This window comes from Epinephelus moara, chromosome 6 (assembly GCF_006386435.1).
Source record: "Epinephelus moara isolate mb chromosome 6, YSFRI_EMoa_1.0, whole genome shotgun sequence".
Lineage (NCBI taxonomy): Eukaryota > Metazoa > Chordata > Actinopteri > Perciformes > Serranidae > Epinephelus > Epinephelus moara.
Window position 1 is genome coordinate 17,164,486 of NC_065511.1, and position 18,991 is coordinate 17,183,476.

General features: G+C 39.5%; 1 protein-coding gene across 1 annotated transcript in view; it reads left to right on the plus strand.

The window, feature by feature from the left end:
* The window catches only part of dnah5 (dynein, axonemal, heavy chain 5), a 148,526-nt gene that overhangs the window by 27,114 nt on the left and 102,421 nt on the right, over positions 1–18,991 (plus strand). Inside the window, exons 16-40 of the mRNA XM_050046483.1 lie at positions 10–123; positions 338–544; positions 783–863; positions 3,208–3,298; positions 3,589–3,734; positions 4,508–4,685; positions 4,987–5,241; positions 5,573–5,769; positions 5,919–6,012; positions 6,631–6,773; positions 7,116–7,192; positions 7,302–7,426; positions 7,569–7,804; positions 8,179–8,397; positions 8,959–9,021; positions 9,320–9,558; positions 12,237–12,384; positions 12,531–12,623; positions 13,283–13,482; positions 13,624–13,777; positions 15,537–15,700; positions 15,954–16,110; positions 16,360–16,572; positions 17,464–17,688; positions 18,757–18,929. Coding sequence (XP_049902440.1) covers positions 10–123; positions 338–544; positions 783–863; positions 3,208–3,298; positions 3,589–3,734; positions 4,508–4,685; positions 4,987–5,241; positions 5,573–5,769; positions 5,919–6,012; positions 6,631–6,773; positions 7,116–7,192; positions 7,302–7,426; positions 7,569–7,804; positions 8,179–8,397; positions 8,959–9,021; positions 9,320–9,558; positions 12,237–12,384; positions 12,531–12,623; positions 13,283–13,482; positions 13,624–13,777; positions 15,537–15,700; positions 15,954–16,110; positions 16,360–16,572; positions 17,464–17,688; positions 18,757–18,929 — 3,992 coding nt within the window. The remainder of the gene's footprint in view (positions 1–9; positions 124–337; positions 545–782; positions 864–3,207; positions 3,299–3,588; positions 3,735–4,507; positions 4,686–4,986; positions 5,242–5,572; positions 5,770–5,918; positions 6,013–6,630; positions 6,774–7,115; positions 7,193–7,301; positions 7,427–7,568; positions 7,805–8,178; positions 8,398–8,958; positions 9,022–9,319; positions 9,559–12,236; positions 12,385–12,530; positions 12,624–13,282; positions 13,483–13,623; positions 13,778–15,536; positions 15,701–15,953; positions 16,111–16,359; positions 16,573–17,463; positions 17,689–18,756; positions 18,930–18,991) is intronic.

Sequence of the window (18,991 nt, forward strand, 5' to 3'; positions counted from 1 at the left end):
CCTGTGTAGCATCCTGGTGTTCTTTCCACACCAGAAGCCAAGAGGATCATCAAGAATTTTAACAGGGTTGCAAGGGTCCTGTTGGAGTTTGAGATGCTGTACCATCACAGCTGGATGAAAAAGGTAAAAGGATGTACACAGTTTGGGTACTAGTTTCATCACATATAACATGCACATACACAGTGTGTGTTGTCTCTCCTTTAACCCAATGTCTTGGGTCTCTTACTGGGTTTCTTCTTCTTCTTTTTTGTTGGCTTCATTTTTTTCTCTTCCTCTCACCTCTTCTTTCTCACCACCCTACTAAACTACCCAACTTACCTTGAAACCTCCTGCCCAGATGGAGGATGCCCGGGTGGGCCTGCAGGCCTCTCTGTTGGTCAGGTCTCCAGAGACAGGGGAGCTATTTGTGAATTTTGACCCAGAGATTTTGACCCAGATCAGGGAGGCAAACTGTATGACAAGGATGAATTTGGAGACCCCACCATTTGCTGCTCTGTTGCAGCAGAAACAGGACACCCTGAAAAGGAACTACAACAGATTACAGGTGGATATTATACACAGTTTACACATCTGCAAACATATAAAACTTAAAGAAGCAATTTAAGGAGTTAAAGTCGATTGTTCTTCTATAAAGCAGTATAAAATACAGTTGCCGTAAAAGTACATGCATTATATAAAGGGAGGTCATTTCAACTGTACTTACAGCACTCTTCACCATGCAGATCAGTTCAACACTGTTGTGGGTGAATACAGAAACTGTATTTTTATCTTTCCACTTCCAGTTAATGTTGAGTGAGAACACCAGAGTTCGAGCTAAGATTCAGAGCGCCTTTGAACAGCTGGCCATGCCACATGTAGCAAAGGTAAGATGTGGTTTTGATATAAGTTGTATTATATCCTGCATGCTATCTATTATTGATTTATTGTATAGTGGTATTTATACATTTATGGTTAATACAAGTTTAAACTTATTTTATTAAAGAGTATATGTCTGATAGTTCCAATAGGACATTGAATAGGCCAATAGAACAGTTTGAAGCTCTGAATCATAAGAGGCTATGATATAATTTACAGTGTGATTCATAGTAATTTCGAAATTTAATTCAACTCCACTATTCCAGCTCCTGTTTGTTTGATAAAGATAACTGATTTTCTCTTTTGAACAGTCAGTGTACTTTAACCTTTTGAAACCAGAGCAAATTGGCTTGATTTATTTCAAAAACATGGAAAGAAGGCAATGAGCAACAAAAGGAAAAAAATACCAAAAAAAAAAAATAGCAAGAAATTAGTAAAAAGAGAAAATAAAAACAAGAAATCAAAAAAAGAGAAAGAAAAGAAAAGGTTCAAAACAAACAAACAAAGAAATTACCTGGAAAAAGTGTTTAAAAATTAGAATAATTCTGTATCATATATTTTTTTTAAATGTAATATTGATTTTTGAATAATTTTTTAAATCTATTTTTTTGTTTTGCAATTTGTGGGACATTTCGTACCAAGCTGCTCACTACCTTTTTTCCCATGATTTTGAATGAAATTGCACCAATTTGCTCAGGGTTCAAATGTTTAAAGACTTGCAAAAGGCATCTAAAGGCAGCACAAGAAAAGTGATGTCACTCCAGGTTTCAAAGGGTTATGGGGCCTCCAATACTCACAACAAATTTCAACGATTCTCTGCACTTTCTCTCCACTTTATGGCAAAATGGAAATGTTTTTAGCTAGCCTGATGGAAAGGAGGTCAGTGACAGCGATGTTTATAATGGGAAGACATTGACCACCTTTATGCTAGCCTTGCTTGGAGTTAAATACGTCCTGCCAAATTAATTCCATTTGCAAATTACTCTTGTCCAATGATAAGGCCACTTAGTCAGTGGTAATATACCAATGTTTCTAAAGCATGGAAAATGCCTCTGAAGCTTTTTCCTTTCAGTGTTGTCACAGTGATCATCACCAGTTATGTGACAGCAAAGATGTTTTACAGTTCCTGCATCAGGTGGTGTACGTTATTAGCCTAATTTAACATGTCATGATGGAAGTTATGGATGTGTGCTCCAACTGACTATGTAGGAGAGATGTCGTAACTTCTGGATTAAATAAACTATGGAGGTAGCTGTTGCTCTTTTTTAAAAAAACAAAACAAAACCAAGATTGTAGTGAATAATAGTTTCAGGTTCAAAAATCATATAATTTCTTTACTTTCTTTTCCCCAGTAAAAATACTGGATAATGTACCTCTTCAGGCTTGTTAAAGTACTTTGATAGGTTTTGTGCAGCTGCTGTTGCAGTGTGTGAGAAAGGGTTCAAGCAGACATAGAGGGGGGGTGTCGGTGGCTTAGTGGTAGAGCAGGCGCCCCATGTACAAGGCTGTGGCCCAGGTTCGAGTAAAGCCTGTGGCGCCTTGCTGCATGTCACTCCCTCTCTCTTTCCCCCTTCACACTCATCTGTCCTATCAATTAAAGGATTAAAAATGCCCAAAAAATATCTTTAAAAAAAGCAGACATAGAGGGAGTTACATGATAATCAAGAGATTGTGACAAGTGGTGAACCATGTGAGAGAGGACTCAAATGCACGACTTTGGAGACAGTTCAAGTAAAATATGGGTCTTTATTAGTCAAAAAGGTAGGTTTGGTACACAGAACGACAATCAGTGAAGACAAACAGATCCAATAGGCATGAGGGCAGAGGCAGAGTCAATCAACAGTTTAAATCCCATAAAAATCAAGAAAAAGACACTGGGAAACAAAAGGCTGGAACGCTAAGCACGCAAGGAGTTGAAATGAACTGACACAAGAAAGAAGAGAAAACAAGACACACACTAAATACTCTGGTGAGGGGAAGGACAATGAGACACAGGTGAGACTAATCAGGGCGGGACAGACAATCAGACACAGGTGATGTCATCAAAAGGGAGGGAAAAAACACAGGGGCAGGAAGTGAAGTAATCTGAAACAAGAGGAGACGTGAGTTTCAAAGTAAAACCGGAAACAACATGAATGAATGAAATGAAACAACCTAAGAAACTTGAGCTGTGACAGAGATAAGAAAAATATCTGTCTGTCTCTGTCTTCCTATTAAATGGGCCTGTGTGATGTATCTTGTTGGTTCGGTTGTTTTTTTAAACAACATTTAACATGAATCTGTGACAATGAGACTGACTTTGCACATCAGCTACTGTAGAAAGTGCATCATCATACATCACTGACTCGACAGGTGGATGAGGCTATACAGCCGGGTTTGACCTCCATCAACTGGACATCTCTGAATATAGACAAGTACCTCGACCGCATCGACAAAGCTTTGGGTAAGCAAAAAAAAATCCAACAAGATCAATGACCTGTGTGTTGAAGATATCTTGCAACTCTGCACTGGCAGCATCTGATAGGATTTACATTCATTGATTCATTGTGTGCTTGCTGTTAGCGTGTGTTCTCATTAAAAAAAAACCCTCACTTACAATACAATGTGCTGTCTCTTCTGATCCATGTATATGCTTTTTCTTCCACCTTACTCTTCCCCTCCCGTCCTTTAATGCTTGCCAACTTCGTTTTCTCTTCTGTTGGCCTGTGTCCCCCTTTTCTCTTGTCTCTCCAGTCGACCTGGAGCTGCTAATGGACAGGGTGAATGACTTGGTGGAGTTTAGGATAGATGCGGTACTGCAGGAGATGAGCAGCTCCACACTGTGTGTTTTGCCAGAGGATGAACCAGTCACCTGTGAGGAGTTTGTTCAGACTACAAGGGTAATTAAATACATTATCTGTGTCAAATAAACTGAAGCCTACACTTTAAATTATGCAACAGCCCCCACCCCACCTACTATAATTTGAAAGATGTCATGTTCACATAAAAATTGAATTACATGCAAAGCTGATTTAATACACTTAACACTTTCTAATGCCTTACTTTAAACGTACCAGAGGCATTCATTTCATTATTATTAATTACATTGATGGTGAACTTTGTACCCCATATTCAGATGAATATGCCCTCCATGAAAGCTGTTGCTGTATGTTTCTTGTGACACTGCTTGTTGATGAGCACAAAGAACATTAGCAGTCAATGCCACAGGTAATCAATCATGATTTATTAATGTGATGGAATAGCTGCTAAGTAATCACAACAAAGCTTGATATGATGGCTGAAGACAAAGCAGTGTATCATACATTACAATGATATGAAGTACACATTGACTCGTTGGAATCCCAGCCCATGCCAAGGGATGTCCGCTGCTGTGTAGAAATCTCTGACAGTAATTGAATCTGACATTATTTGATTTTGTGCCCAGATAACTTCATTACAGTTCTGTATGTAGAGTTGAATTAACGTAAATTGGAAAGAAATGACAAGTGTTCATGTAATTTTCATGGATTAATTCTCTGAATTTTGTGTCCTTGGAATCCAGGATACAAAAAAAAAGTTTTACTGTGGTTGAGGAGAGCCTGGTTTAATCTTAGAGCGCATGCTATGCCACAACCATAGTTAATGTACATGTCTTGTGTACATATTTGTAAAGGACCTGTGCATAAGACAGGCCCAGAGCCTTCACACTAAGAGCTCACTGGTGGAGGAGGCTGCTAATGAACTGATCAACATGTTGCTGGAGTTTGACCACAATCAGAGAGAGGAGGTGGAGAAGGCTGAGGAAGAGAGCTGCGCTGAGAGCAAGACCATAGAGCACATCGACAGTGAAGGTAGATTGATGTTTTCCTTTTGAGATAAAGTAGAATGGGAAATTATAAGGAGCACTGAACCTACCAGAACAGAGAAGGTTAATGTCAAATAGCACATCAGAGCAGGTGCATGAAAGAATAGAAAGGCCATAACTTATTTATTAGTTTAACTTTCACTGATGTTCCGCCTCTTTAAACATTATGTCTAGCCCCTGCTGTGCAAGGCAATTTAAAATCTGATAAAACAGAGTTGCTGTATAAGTTTATGTTTGTATTTGCTATGTGAGAGCTGTAGCTAAATGTGTCACCTCTTGCATCTCAGGTGAAGATGAAGGCCGCTCAGAGGGCCGTCTCTTTTCCAGAAACACCCTGGTCCCTCCTGCCAGTGTTGGCCCTTCCTCTCCCTTGGTGAGGAAGAAGAAGAAGAGGGACCTGATGGAAGTGATGGAGGAGGAAGCCCAGGAGTTGCTCTCCTACTTCAACCACTGCAATGTGGATGCTTTGCTCAGACTGACACGCAACACCCTGGAGATGCTACGCAAGCGCATCCATGCCTCCTCGGTCATGCATTTCTTGGGTGTGTCTTGTGTAACCATTTTTCTGCTTGTAGTACTTTGGCTTATTTTAATATAAAACACAATAATATAAATGTCTTTCATTTTAAAGCTTGATTTTTGTTTTATTTAATCATGATTTGCCAAGTGATTTTTGGGACTCATAGCAACAAATAATGAAACACAATTATCTTCTCACATTGAAACCAAGTTTTCCTCTACACTGTTGTATTAGGTGCCATAAATTCTGGCTAGTTATGTTGATTGTTGCCAGTGCTGTCTACAGAGCTCATACAATGTCCATCCTTGAATCACATCATATTGTATCAGAGCTACTCTTCTCTCCCCCTGTAGCTGAGGGTGACTTACTCAGTCGCGGCAAAAGCAGCAGTCAGCAGGCAATCTTTAGAGTCAATGTGACCCTCTCTATCCCTAACATCGCCATGGTTCCAGCTCTGGAGGAGGTCCAACAGGCTCTAAACCGGGCTGTAGAGTGTATAGTCAGCGTCAGCAAAGGAGTCAGCCAGTGGAGCAAAGAAAGGATCTCCAAGGTGGGTTTGATCTGATGAGGGAAGCAATAATTCGTGGCATTAAATGGATTTATAACTGTCACTAATCTTTCTGGACTGATGATTTTATAGCACTATAGTCCACCACACAAACCCTGAAGTCTTTCTTTACGAGTGTTTCAACTTTGCAGAGAAAAATGAATGAAAGACGAATGGCAGCTCTGAAACAGGACAGTTCTGACAGTGAATCAGAGGATGGAGCAACAACATACAGAAGCCTGGCTGGTATGAGAGGACATGAGACATTCCCTGATGTATCACAGCAGTTCAACGACTCAAAACTCTGCCTATGTGGACTTCAAATTGATTTATCCATATTGTTTCCAGCAAGCAGACCAGGACATTGATCATTAGCTAGTGCACCACAGTGAAATGATAATCAGATGTCCTTATTTCACAGCTCAGCAGAGCAAAGCCACATCTGACTAGAAGCAAATGGAGACATTTTGATGGAAATGACATGAATATGTCAGTAGGTTTAGAGAGAAGACATTTAAACAAAAGATATTTTAAAATCTAATTTAAGGAGAGCAGCCGTTTTAGTCACGACACCCTGGCTGACATGGAGGTAATGTTGTGAAACATGATGATGGATGAAAAAGTTGCAGTGTGGTTAAGAATTGAAAAGATGGATATGAACCTGTTCTTCATGCACCTTAGAACGCATCATCAACACTTACGAGAAGATTCACATTCTCCTAACATTCCTGTATAGATGTATAATCAGAAATGGATTCCAAATAAAAGCCAATCTGTTTGTGTTTAGATCAGTCCCCCCCCTCCCCGCGTCTGTACATTCACATCATAGCTTCTGTCCTCTGTCCTTTTACTCTACTTTCTCAGATGGCAGCACCTCGGATATTTCAGCATCTGTGATCCAGGCAATCCCATTCCAAGCTAGAAACTACTACAAGAGTGTGTCTGAGAACAAGGAGATAGTTAAACTCGTGTCTGTTCTCAGCACCTCCATCAGCTCCACCAAAAAGGTACACACTCTTTCATTTTAACATGAAGCATAATATGGATAGAATTGGCCAAACCTGTACAAAACAAGGAGAAACAAATTAAAGGTGCATAGAAAACATTTCCAAATTGATCACAATCTAAACTTTACTCTGTCTATTTGTTTTTTTTTTACACATCTATTTTATCCTTTTTATAAAATGTTTGTTCAGTGTAAATGGACAAAGGCAACAGCTGTAATTTCCAGTATCTGTATTTTATTCACTATGACCTCCTCTAGAGACAAATGACACTGCCATCCTATCCATAATCTAAATTGAAAATTTTACTTACTTGAGTAACTCCTGTATTATATTGTTGTACAGGAAGTGATGACTGCTCTGGACCGTTTTAGCCGCTATCATCACATCTGGAGAAAGGACCGTGAAGACACCATGCAACAGTATGATCAATTACCAGTCTTACCACTGAGAACTAACAGTTTTATTTTCTATGCATCAGGTCATTGCCAGTGACAACAGCATTATGTCAGTGCATTATTTCCCCCACAGATTCATCCAGGGCAGTCCCTTGCTGTCAGAGTTTGAGAGCCAGATTCTTTTCTATCGAGATCTGGAGCTGGAAATAAACTCTGAACCAGAGTACATAACTCTAGGAGCTTTGGCTCTATTCACAGGTTTGGACTGTTGCTATCTTTGGTACTTACAGCTCTTAATTTCCTTATTACTGATAAGGTTCCTCAAGAAAACTTTACACCAACATGAAATTACAAAACAAACTTTGACATCTGCATGCTCACATGTATTTCTTTGTGCCAGCGGACCTGAAGATGTCCCTCACGGCTGAAACCAAGAACTGGATGGTGAACTACGGACTGTACTGTAACAGGAAATATCGCTCAGACATGGAGCAGATCTTTGCTTTTGTTGATGAAGCTGGAAAGAAACTGAATCGGCAGATCAAGGACCTGGATGACATCCGCATCGCCATGGCAGCACTCAAGGAGATCAGAGAGCACCAAATATCTATTGATTTTCAAGTTGGTCCCATAGAGGTAAACATCGCATTCAGTCTTTCATACTGCATGGTAATTACTGACCCCCTTTCCATACACACAAATGCACACACAGTAGGACTATGACTAGATGTTTTTAGTAGCGCGCATAAGAGCATCTAAGCAGTGTTCGAGTGTTTCAGGAGTGTATATAATGAGAATGGTTTTCAATAGCAAAGTGTATATATGAAGGTCATTGTAGTGTATATGAACTGAATGCATTCGAATAATGTTTATGAAAGCACCCAGGTTTGTATCAAAAGCTCAATAGCAGTTGAGAAGAAATGCAGAAAGTGACTATGTATATATAATTTGCTCATACTTGTAGATGTCAGGTGAAAAACATATCTTGCATATATCTTTTGTTCTCACAGGAGTCCTATGCCATGCTTCATAAATATGAGCTGTCGGTGGTAAAAGAGGAGGCCGACAAGGTGGATACGCTGCGTTACACCTGGGAGAAGCTGCTGTCCCGGAGCACAGAGGTACAGAATGAGCTGGTGACCCTGCAGCCCAACTTCAGAGGAGAGCTGGTCAGCAATGTGGAAACCTTCCTGCAAGACTGTCAACACTTTTACCAGGATTATGACAAGGTAAAGGGACAAAGAGACAAATGCAAGGTGTGCATACACATCTGAACAAACACTAAGACAGTACATTCCTAAAATTTATAATAGTATACAGTCATAACCTGGATTATTAAGTAATACATGAACAAACAGAATATCAATAAATGCAGACATGTATAATTAATAAATTAAATAAATGTGTTGCTGACATTAGAAGTGGTTCATGTGCATTTAGCATTAGAGCTTCGAAGTCCACATGCACACTGTGGTTCAAAAGATCCGTGCTCTGTATAACAAACATCTTCACATTAATTAAAAAAACCTGCAGTGTGTATTTGAACAGTTAATTGTAAGGGGAACCTGCAGAGAGACATAGAGGGAAAACACTGCTGCAGTGTTGCGTGGTGGTGATTCTGCACCCTCATTATTATCATTATTATGAGACAGTGTATATACTGTATACTGTTTCCTTGCATTTCTGCTAGCGTCTTAAATGGGAGGAACTAAAAGCACAAGAAGGAAATATGGATGCATTTAAGGGAATTTGGATGTACCCATAGACTGACTTATTAATTTCTGTTTTAGGATGGACCCATGGTGGTGGGGCTAGCTCCTCAGGATGCCAGTGATCGACTCATCATGTTCCAGGTTTGTTACTGAGCAGGGCATGATAATTAGGTTCATTATTTATGCTGTCAGCCAGTTAGTGTGTTTGAAATTTGTGACCTGGTTCCCCACAAAGCCACATGATAATTGTGCTCAAAGAGGGATGATTGCAAATGACAGAACTGTTATTTGCATATTTTACTTTGCATAAAATGTAGACATGGTAAATTACATATGCATTTTTTTCAAATGTACAATGACTGAAAAATATGTAAATATGTTTAATTGTTAGTACTGTACTGATTTGGGGTGTTTTGTTTACACATTTTTCCTTTTTTAGAATCGATTTGACAACCTGTTCAGGAAGTACATCACTTACACAGGTGGAGAGGAGCTGTTTGGACTCCCTGTTACCCAGCATCCCCAGCTGTTGGAGATTAGGAAGCAGCTGGCTCTACTGCAGAAGCTGTATGGCCTTTACAACAATGTCATTGAGACAGTTAATGGTTACTATGATATCCTCTGGGCTGACATCCACATTGAGAAGATCAATAATGAGCTACTGGACTTTCAGACGAGGTTAGACTGTTTACTGTGACACTGATCTTAATGCTACATTTTAAGCTTCCCAGTGGAGTTTTAGACCACTAGTGGCTCTAAGAAGCTGTTTATCTGTTAGTGGGTGACCGTCTGTTTATCTTGTGCATGTGTGCACACACTATAGTGGCGTGATACAACACCAGTGGTGTTACATGAGTCAGCTGATCAATAGGTGGTAGTAACAAGCCAATGTATGCTGCAGTGCACCAGCAAAGACAGGGAAGAGGAAGACTGCAAGCTAGTAAACATGGATGTTAACAATGCTGCATTCAAAATACCTGAAAAAATCAGCTATGAAGAAGAAACTTTACCAGACACATTTGTTAGATCTTAAAGAGACGCACAATCTGTTTTGGTGCATAACACTGAATGTAAATGTAACTTTACTGAGTTAGTTAACCCTGAGATGAGGGGAAACTCTGGGTTTTCTGTTTCAGAAAGAAAGGTAACTTAAACTTTGAGTCAGTTACTGTGGTACTTATGGTAGTTACTGTGGTGGCAGGTTTTCCTCAACAAGCCTGAGTTTTTCTCTGTCTCCTCCCTCTGACAAAGCCAGAAACGCAGTTTAATTTCCTCATTGATGCAGTTCGTATTAATGCGTCCATTGAAGTGCAAGTTTTTGCCCTCACATTAAAATATCACAGCATCAAATCACCCCTAATCTCCTTTCACATATTTATGCATATGAATGTTTTATTGTTGTCCAATAATAGCCAATAGAGTCTGAGTCGGCCTGTATTAGAGACTATATGTTACTAATTATGATTCAGCTGCAGAATGAAATTGTTTTTTTTTTAAAAAAGGCTGCGTATTGTCTGAACGTGTTTTAACAGAATTTCAGTGGCTGAATTTCAATTTACAACATTTGTTAAAGTATATAGTATACAGCCACGGTACACTTTTGGAGATTCAAATAGATCAAATAGTCTAAAATTTAAAATCTACTGTATTTTAATTTCCATGCCTTTTCAAGTACAAATAATCAAACGCAGTGTTACTGGATCAGATCGTGAGCTTACAATCATGTCTCTGTCTTTGATGTAAAGATATATATATCCTATAATTCTTCAAGTATATTTTTCATCTTTAGTTGCTGGCCCCTGTGTTTTGTCCCTGTCAGTGTAGCGCCCTGAAACATATTATTTCAGTTATTTCATTTGTCTTGCTGATTTTATATCAGTGTGCCTACTTAAAACATTTAATTTAAATAAGTGTTTATTCATATTTTTATTATTACAATAGTTTAAAACATTACTTACCTGTGTAGCTCCTGTGAAGTGAGAAGATTGTTTTCTTTACCCTTTAGAAGAGAGCACTGTTGCTTTAAGAGGGAAAGTCATGGAGATGTGCGATATGCAGGCTGAAGAAAAATATCCTTGTACTGAACTGAGGGATTTTGTTTAATAAAAGTTGCGAAAAGAAGATGGACATGCTTTTAGGCGGTTCATTTTGAGGGTGCAACATCAGATTAAAGCTGTAGGCTACACATATATATAAAATGTAATGCAGGCTGTGACCTAATGATGAATTCATGGATAACACTGGATAAAACGTTATTATGTTAATTTATCAACACTTTTCCCTGCTCTGACTCAGACTTTTTTTTTGTATTTGTGCAGTCTGCATCTTTATGCATTGTACCTCTATGTCCACCAGATTAAAATGGATGTTCTACCTTTTATGACCTCTTGCCATGGTGAATCACAGTGCTATAGCTCCATTGATGATGGCTTTTTTCATTCAGTGTGCACAAGCTGAACTCAGAGTGAACATTTTCATAGTTGATTGAACTGACTGTGGTCAGCTGTTCTGAAGCCCAAAACTCAGAGTTCAGGGCTAGACTCAAAGTTTGTTAACCCTGCTTTCTGAAACAGACCTCAGTATTTATCTGGTTAACCAGAGTTATGCTGATCTCAGCTAAACTGGAAGACAAAGGGACAGTGAGACACATCAAGAGATTATTCTGCACCCTCTACTTAACTTCAACAAGCAACTGTAGGAGAAAAGGAGGCAAAGGAGCAAAGAGCTGAACGGAAAGTGTTTTTCTGGTCAAACTTAAAAAGTGGCTTTGCACATAGCAAGCCTGCCAGCTGAGTGACCATCAAATTTTAACACTACTATATAAAAAAAAGATGTTAATAGATGAAAATTAAATGATTTTTTTATGTTCTGACGTGAAGTCCTTTCCCCAAAATTATCCCATAAAATGTTTTTCATGAAGCTCTTCATAAATAATCAGAGGGATTTCACTGTCATCATTTCCATTCACTTTTATCTTTGCGCTCTGTCCTCGATAAGGACTCATATATAGTGCATGTGTCAAAAGGAAACTGAAGGGGAAAGAGGGTTTTAGAACACAAATTGAAGGCATTCCATTTAGAGGAAAATAATATTTTAATATGTCTCCACTTTTGTGTTCTGACAGTATGAAACTAGCTGAAGGTTGTACGCAGTTAACAGTCCCAAGGGTAATGTATGCTGACGCAGCAGCTCAATAAGACAGAAAAGCAGAGTGTTACATCAACAGTGTCGGTGCATGTGTCTCAAAAGGACACACACATACAGATTTTGTACTGTATGTTGTGCAGAATTAATCTCTAGTTTAAAAGTTAGGTATTAACCATGAGTTGTTGATGATTGTATCCTTTAACTACCAGGTGTCGCAAGTTGCCTCGTGCTCTGAAGGAGTGGCAGGCTTTCATGGACCTGAAGAAAACAATAGATGAATTCAGTGAGTGCTGCCCCCTACTGGAACTCATGACCAACAAGGCGATGATGACCCGCCACTGGAAGAGAATCACTGAGGTCAGCTGCAGAAGGCGGCCAACATACCACCGCAGTTACCATCAACACTCACTGATATACTTATGTAATGATAATGACAGTAATAGCTGTTGTCTTGACATTTGGAATGAATAGACACTAATTTCCACACTTGGTTTGTACCAAAGGTCACTGGGCATACCTTTGAGGTGGAGACTGAAACATTCAAGCTGCGCAACATTATGGAGGCCCCTCTGCTCAAATATAAAGAGGAGATTGAGGTAAGAATGAATAGTATCCAGCACACCAGGAGAAATTTAAAAAGTGCCATTATGTTTTTTATAGCATATACTGGTTGGTGAAATGTAGAACTGGAAATATATGTAAAATATATTATATTCCTAAATGTTATTTTTAGTTGTTTTTGATGCAGTGTGTGTGTGTAATTTATGAGATTAACATACAGTGTAACGAGAGTTGCAGTATATCTTAAAATCATTATTGGCACTAAATAGATATTTTTAAGTTCTAGTTTAATTTTCATACAGGCCATTGATTATGATTATGTATGCAGACATCTGTATGGAGAGCTTATTTGTATATTTTACATTTTTTTAATCAAAATATTTGGAGCTTCAAAAAGTTGTTGACAATAATGGCATTAACATAATGAAAAAAAATATGTTTACTCATAATATCAATATTGATAATGATTACGATAATGTTAATGAAAGCTTTGATACTCGTATTATTGTATGACTGATTTTAAATCGTAAATCGATCAAAATGAGCTTTCAGTTTTGATCATCAAAATCAATAGCAGGATCAACGATCCTTAAATCAGGTGGGGATAATTGGAAATGTTTATTGATTAATATTTCTTTTTCCACTTCGATTTGTATTGCTACTGTTTAAACAAATCTGTGGTGTTTTTGTGTAGGATATCTGTATCAGTGCGGTGAAAGAGCGTGACATTGAGCAGAAGCTGAAGCAGGTGATCGCTGAGTGGGACAACAAGACTTTTACGTTTGCCAACTTTAAAACCCGCGGAGAACTGCTACTGAGAGGAGACAGCACATCAGAGATCATTACCAGCATGGAGGACAGCCTGATGATTTTGGGGTCTCTAATGAGCAACAGGCATGTTTGTGTGGATTCTCATAATCATCAGTTTCTGTGGGGGATTGCAGAACACTGCCTTGTAGACTTCACATAAATCATGCAAGCTGTCACTGTGTGTGGTATAATGTAAGGTTTACATGTATGTAACTTACCTCCCAGGTACAACACCCCATTTAAAGCCCAGATTCAGAAGTGGGTTCAGAATCTTTCCAACACTACGGATATCATAGAAAACTGGATGACTGTCCAGAATCTCTGGATCTACCTGGAGGCTGTGTTTGTTGGTGGAGACATCGCTAAGCAGCTGCCTAAGGTAGATTATGTCACAATGAATCAGTCAAATTTGCATCTGTATTAGTGTGCTGTGTAATTCTTGTATTTCAGTTTACAACGTAGGAAAAACGTATCACTGATAATTCACTGTAGCGTTCAAAGGTCCAATGTGTAAGATTTAGGAGGATTCAGTGGAATCTAGCTGTAAAGATTGTAGATTGTAACCAGCTGAAACTTCTACCAGGTAGAATTCCTTCAGTGTTCTTTGTTCAGGAGTTTTTTTCGGGAGCCACAACAATCTCTTTCTCTCCAAATCAAACTGACCCAGTGATTTAAACCGGTAAAAACACTGAAGAAAGCAATTTAATGTCACAAATCAGTGTTTCTCCTACACTGTTCAGCATGTAGGAGACGGGTCACTGGCCTAGCACCTGCTAATGTGTGTGCTGACCCCTTTCCTCTGATAACGTAAGATTTAGATGTTCAGGAGGTTTTTTACCAGGAGCTGAATTATCCACAGAGGTCTCTTCCTCTCCAAAACAAATGAACCCAGTGATTTAAACCTGTAAAAACACTGAATACAGCAGTTTCATGTAAAAACTGTTTTTCCAATAGTCTCGACTCAGAGGGGTGTCTAACTATGGTGGCTGATGCAATATGCAGACAGCCCTATCCATAGCTAGAGTTTAGTTTGTCCCAGAAACATGGTGGCGCAACATGGAAATCTCCGTAGATGAGGACCCACTCCCTTTGTGGATATAAACAGCTCATTTTAAGCTAACAAAAACAAGGATTTTTTAAGGTAAGTAAGTAAAATTTATTTATATAGCACTTTTCACAAACATAGGTCGCAAAGTGCTTTACAAGGGCAATACACAACATGACAAGAAAGAAAATGTTGAAGATAAAGTGAGTACCCTATGTAGTTTGTGTAGTTTGCACAGTACATAATGAAAAAATTCACAGAACGCAACAAGAATACACAGAATATAAAGGACATATATAGCGCATACATATTACCCAAACTAAACAGGTGTGTCTTTAGCTGGCTTTTAAAAGAAACCACAGAGTCAACAGACTCTGAGGATGCAGGCAGTGCATTCCAAAATGTAGGTGCTACGGCCTCAACAGCACGATCACAATGTGTCTTAAATTTGCATAAGCATATTTGATTGAAGAGAATGAGCTGAGGAATACAGGTGAGGTAGTTCAGCCACATCAACGGGGGACTTATAGTGTAAGTAAGAATAAGAATTTTGAACTGGCTCCTATACGCTACAGGTGACCACTGAAGAGATTTTAGTATAGGGCTAATATGAGAGCATCTGCTTGATCCAGTCAGTAGTTTTGCAGCGGCATTCTGGATTGCTTGCAGATGATCAAGAGCAGACATACCAAGGGAGGAGAAAAGTGCATTACAGTAGTGAGAGTGAGCAGCAAAGGAAAGAGGCCCAGTACATAATCAGGGGGAACACCAGAACCTTCATCTTATCAGCACTGAACTGTAAAAACTTTTCTGCGTTCTAGTCCCTAATCACATTAAGGCAGTCAAGGAGCCTAGATAACAAAAGGCTCACTAGGTTTGAAAGAGAAGTAGAGCTGGATGTCATCCGCATATAAATGATATGAAGGTGGTTATACACTAAAGATATTATATTCCATTTCTGACAATATATCCCCCTAAATCCCACATATGCTACCTTTATAACAAATAACCACTTTGGGTTTCTTCTGCATTGCAACCTGACTTGCTTGACATAGTACCCCTGATAATCTGATGAATATTTGACTGTTTTTAGGAAGCAAAGCGTTTCTCTAACATTGACAAATCATGGGTGAAGATCATGATGCGAGCCCACGAGATGCCCAATGTAGTCCAGTCATGTGTGGGAGATGAGACTATGGGCCAGCTACTTCCTCACCTGCTCGAGCAGTTGGAGATCTGCCAGAAATCACTTACAGGGTGGGTACAAATGACTGCAATCTCAATCAACTTGTACCTCAAGACAGTATGAAGGTTTAAAGTGTGAGTTTTTCAAACATTATTCAAAGGGAGGAGAGAGCACTTTTGAAAAGTTTTACAGTAATAAAAGATTTATTTTTAGTTTGATGCTGCCAGTCATTGTAGATGTGTCTAGTTTGTTGTGTTTCCAACACAAGGTGCTTTGAGAGAGACTACTGCAGGTAACATTTTATTTATTTACCATGCTATCAAGCTATTTGGAGAAGAAGCGTCTGCTGTTTCCTCGTTTCTTCTTTGTCTCTGACCCTGCCCTGCTGGAGATCCTGGGTCAAGCCTCTGACTCCCACACCATCCAGGCCCACCTCCTCAATGTCTTCGACAACATCAAATGTGTCCGATTCCATGACAAGGTAATTTTTCTATGGAGTGTTTTTATTATTTCTATCACACACTTGGCCTTCTCACAGGTCAGTGTCAAAGAACAATGGCATCTTTCAAAACCTCTGACAGGAGATTTTTTGGCAGTACTGAAAGGCCTGGGAAAAATATATGTAGGCCCTACATGTACATGTATGACATTGTCATATTCTTCTCCTTACGTGACAAGTGAAATAAGAATCAATCTGTGATTCTAATCAATAAAACATCCCTTTTCTCAGATATATGACCGCATTCTGGCTGTATCATCACGTGAAGGGGAGACTGTGGAGCTGGAGCGTCCTGTCACAGCAGAGGGGAATGTAGAGGTTTGGCTCAATGCTCTGCTGAAGGAATCCCAGAGGTCTTTGCACCTGGTTATCCGCCATGCTGCCCTGACCATCCAGGACTCTGGCTTCCAGCTCATCGACTTCCTCAACTCCTTCCCTGCTCAGGTAGATCATAGCTAGATTTAAAGAACTCATCCACTTACAGTACATTTAAAGACATGGACAATACTATGACTAATTTCTATAGAAAATATCTGAGATAAACAGAAATCGTCTACTTTAATTCCTAAAATATATTCTGCTTCTGAAAATCATCTGTTTTCTTAACTCAATTCCTGTTCCTTCAGCTTTGATTCTGATTTACGGATATAATAAAAGTAATAATGTTGTTATGAGTTATTTCACAAAGCCATGATTACAATTTGAAATTTATAGTCAGTACATTTGACATCACCCAATCAGTTTTGTCGTAAAGGTCACCTAAACTTAGATCAAGTCATGACCAAGACCAAGGCAGGGCGAGACCGAGTAAGACCAGGCCAGTGAGGGTCCCACACTGCCTGATGCACTTACAACAAAACTGATCCGAAAGATCCTCATTCCCATAAAAAGACCCCCAGAAAACAAATCATCTTCTTCATTCCCCTCGTTTATCGCTATACTGTATACATGTATGTATGTGTAAGTGTACTGTGAGAAATGTCTTGATAAAACAATCAAGAGGGAGGTGAATTTTATGTGTGGGAATTTTCCTTTGTTTTCTATGAGCAGATAGTGAGGAACTGAAATCAACTTAACCATCTTTATTCAACACTGCTTTTATTGACAGGCAATTTAATGATAGCTCCGCAGATGTGGAATTGATAGGTCTTGAAATCGTGAATCCTCGTTGTCCGAGACAGAGACTAAACAGAGTTGAATTGTGGTTGATTCTGATTTGAAACAGAGACCTTAATAAAATGGTCTTGAGACCGGTCTTGGGGGCAAGACCGATCTTGAGTACGACAACACTGTACCTAGTGATGTGATTGCCATTTATCTTTGCCCTTGATCTAGGTGGGCTTGCTAGGTATTCAGATGATATGGACTAGGGACTCTGAGGAGGCTCTGACCAATGCTCGATATGATCGCCGCATTATGGCCAAAACCAACCAGCTCTTCCTGGATCTGCTCAACACACTGATTGACATGACCACAAGAGACCTAGAGGCTGTGGAGAGGACCAAGTACGAGACCCTTATCACCATCCATGTCCACCAGAGGGACATATTTGATGACCTGGTGAGTATTTTGTTGATCATTAAGGAGTACTATTTAGTATAGAAGTACATTGGACCACACAAACCATCTCTTAAAAACTTCTTTTCAGGTTTATTTAATCAGAATCACTGCTCAAGATGGCTATCCTTTTGTAAAGCTGCGTTTGACATTCTGACACCCCAGGGTTGGAGTGTCAGAATACTGAATGGCATTTGCTGCAAAGAGTCGATTCTATTTGACAAAAGTCTTCAAAGCGTTTTCATTGGCAGCCAAGTGATATTTAGACCTAGAGAAAGGACTGTCTTTGAAGTCTCCCCTCAAGGCACAGTAAATTGCCTGGCTGGTCTTCAAGGTGAATGGAAAAGGTGTGAAGTAACTTTGTTTTGACTTGTTTTTTTAACAACTATTATTGTTTAATCCTCTCGTACTTGTATTCATTTATACTCCTCACATATTCTCTGTCTCCTACATATTTTGCCATTGTCCTGACCATTTTTTCTTAAACATCTATTCGCTGTCTTCTTCACATAACTTCCCATCTCCTTTAATAACTCCTGTTGACCCTCTTCTGTCCCATCCTCTTTTCCCTCCTTACACCTTTTATCTCTTTGTATTTCATCTCGCCACTCATCACCCTCCTTATTCTGCCGCTGCTTTTCACTGTACTCTGTATACTCATTTTACCCGTCTGCATGATTTACCTCTTTCCTCGTCCGTCTCCAGTCTTGTTTGACTTCCTTTTACCTCATTTTCATCTCGTGACCCCTCTCCTCTTTTCTTTCATCCTCCCCTTACCGTCCTCTCTCCTTCTTTCCACCTTTTTAATGTGACCCTCCTGTCACCTCATGCCCTCTCTTACATCCTACCCTTCCACCTCGCCTTCCCTCTTTCTTCCTGCTTTTATCTCTCACCTCACATCACCTCCTAAATGGCGCCCTTCAATTTCATATTCTTCACTTGCCATCTTCTCTCTCCCCCTTCTCTTCTTCCTTTTATCTTGCCTCCCTTCTCTCTTTCCCTGCCTCTCTGTCACTCTTCTATTCTCTTCTCTTTGTCTCCCCTCCCTAATCCAACCCTTTCTCCCTCCAGTGCCGGCTCCATGTCAAAAGCTCCACCGACTTTGAGTGGCTGAAGCAGTGCCGTTTCTACTTCAATGAGGACTCAGACAAAATGATCATCAACATCACAGATGTGGGCTTTGTCTACCAGAATGAATTCTTGGGCTGCACAGAAAGGCTGGTCATTACGCCGTTGACTGACAGGTAGTGGGCCATCCATGAACACAGATAACACACATACACACTCTCATAGAGGCATAATAAAA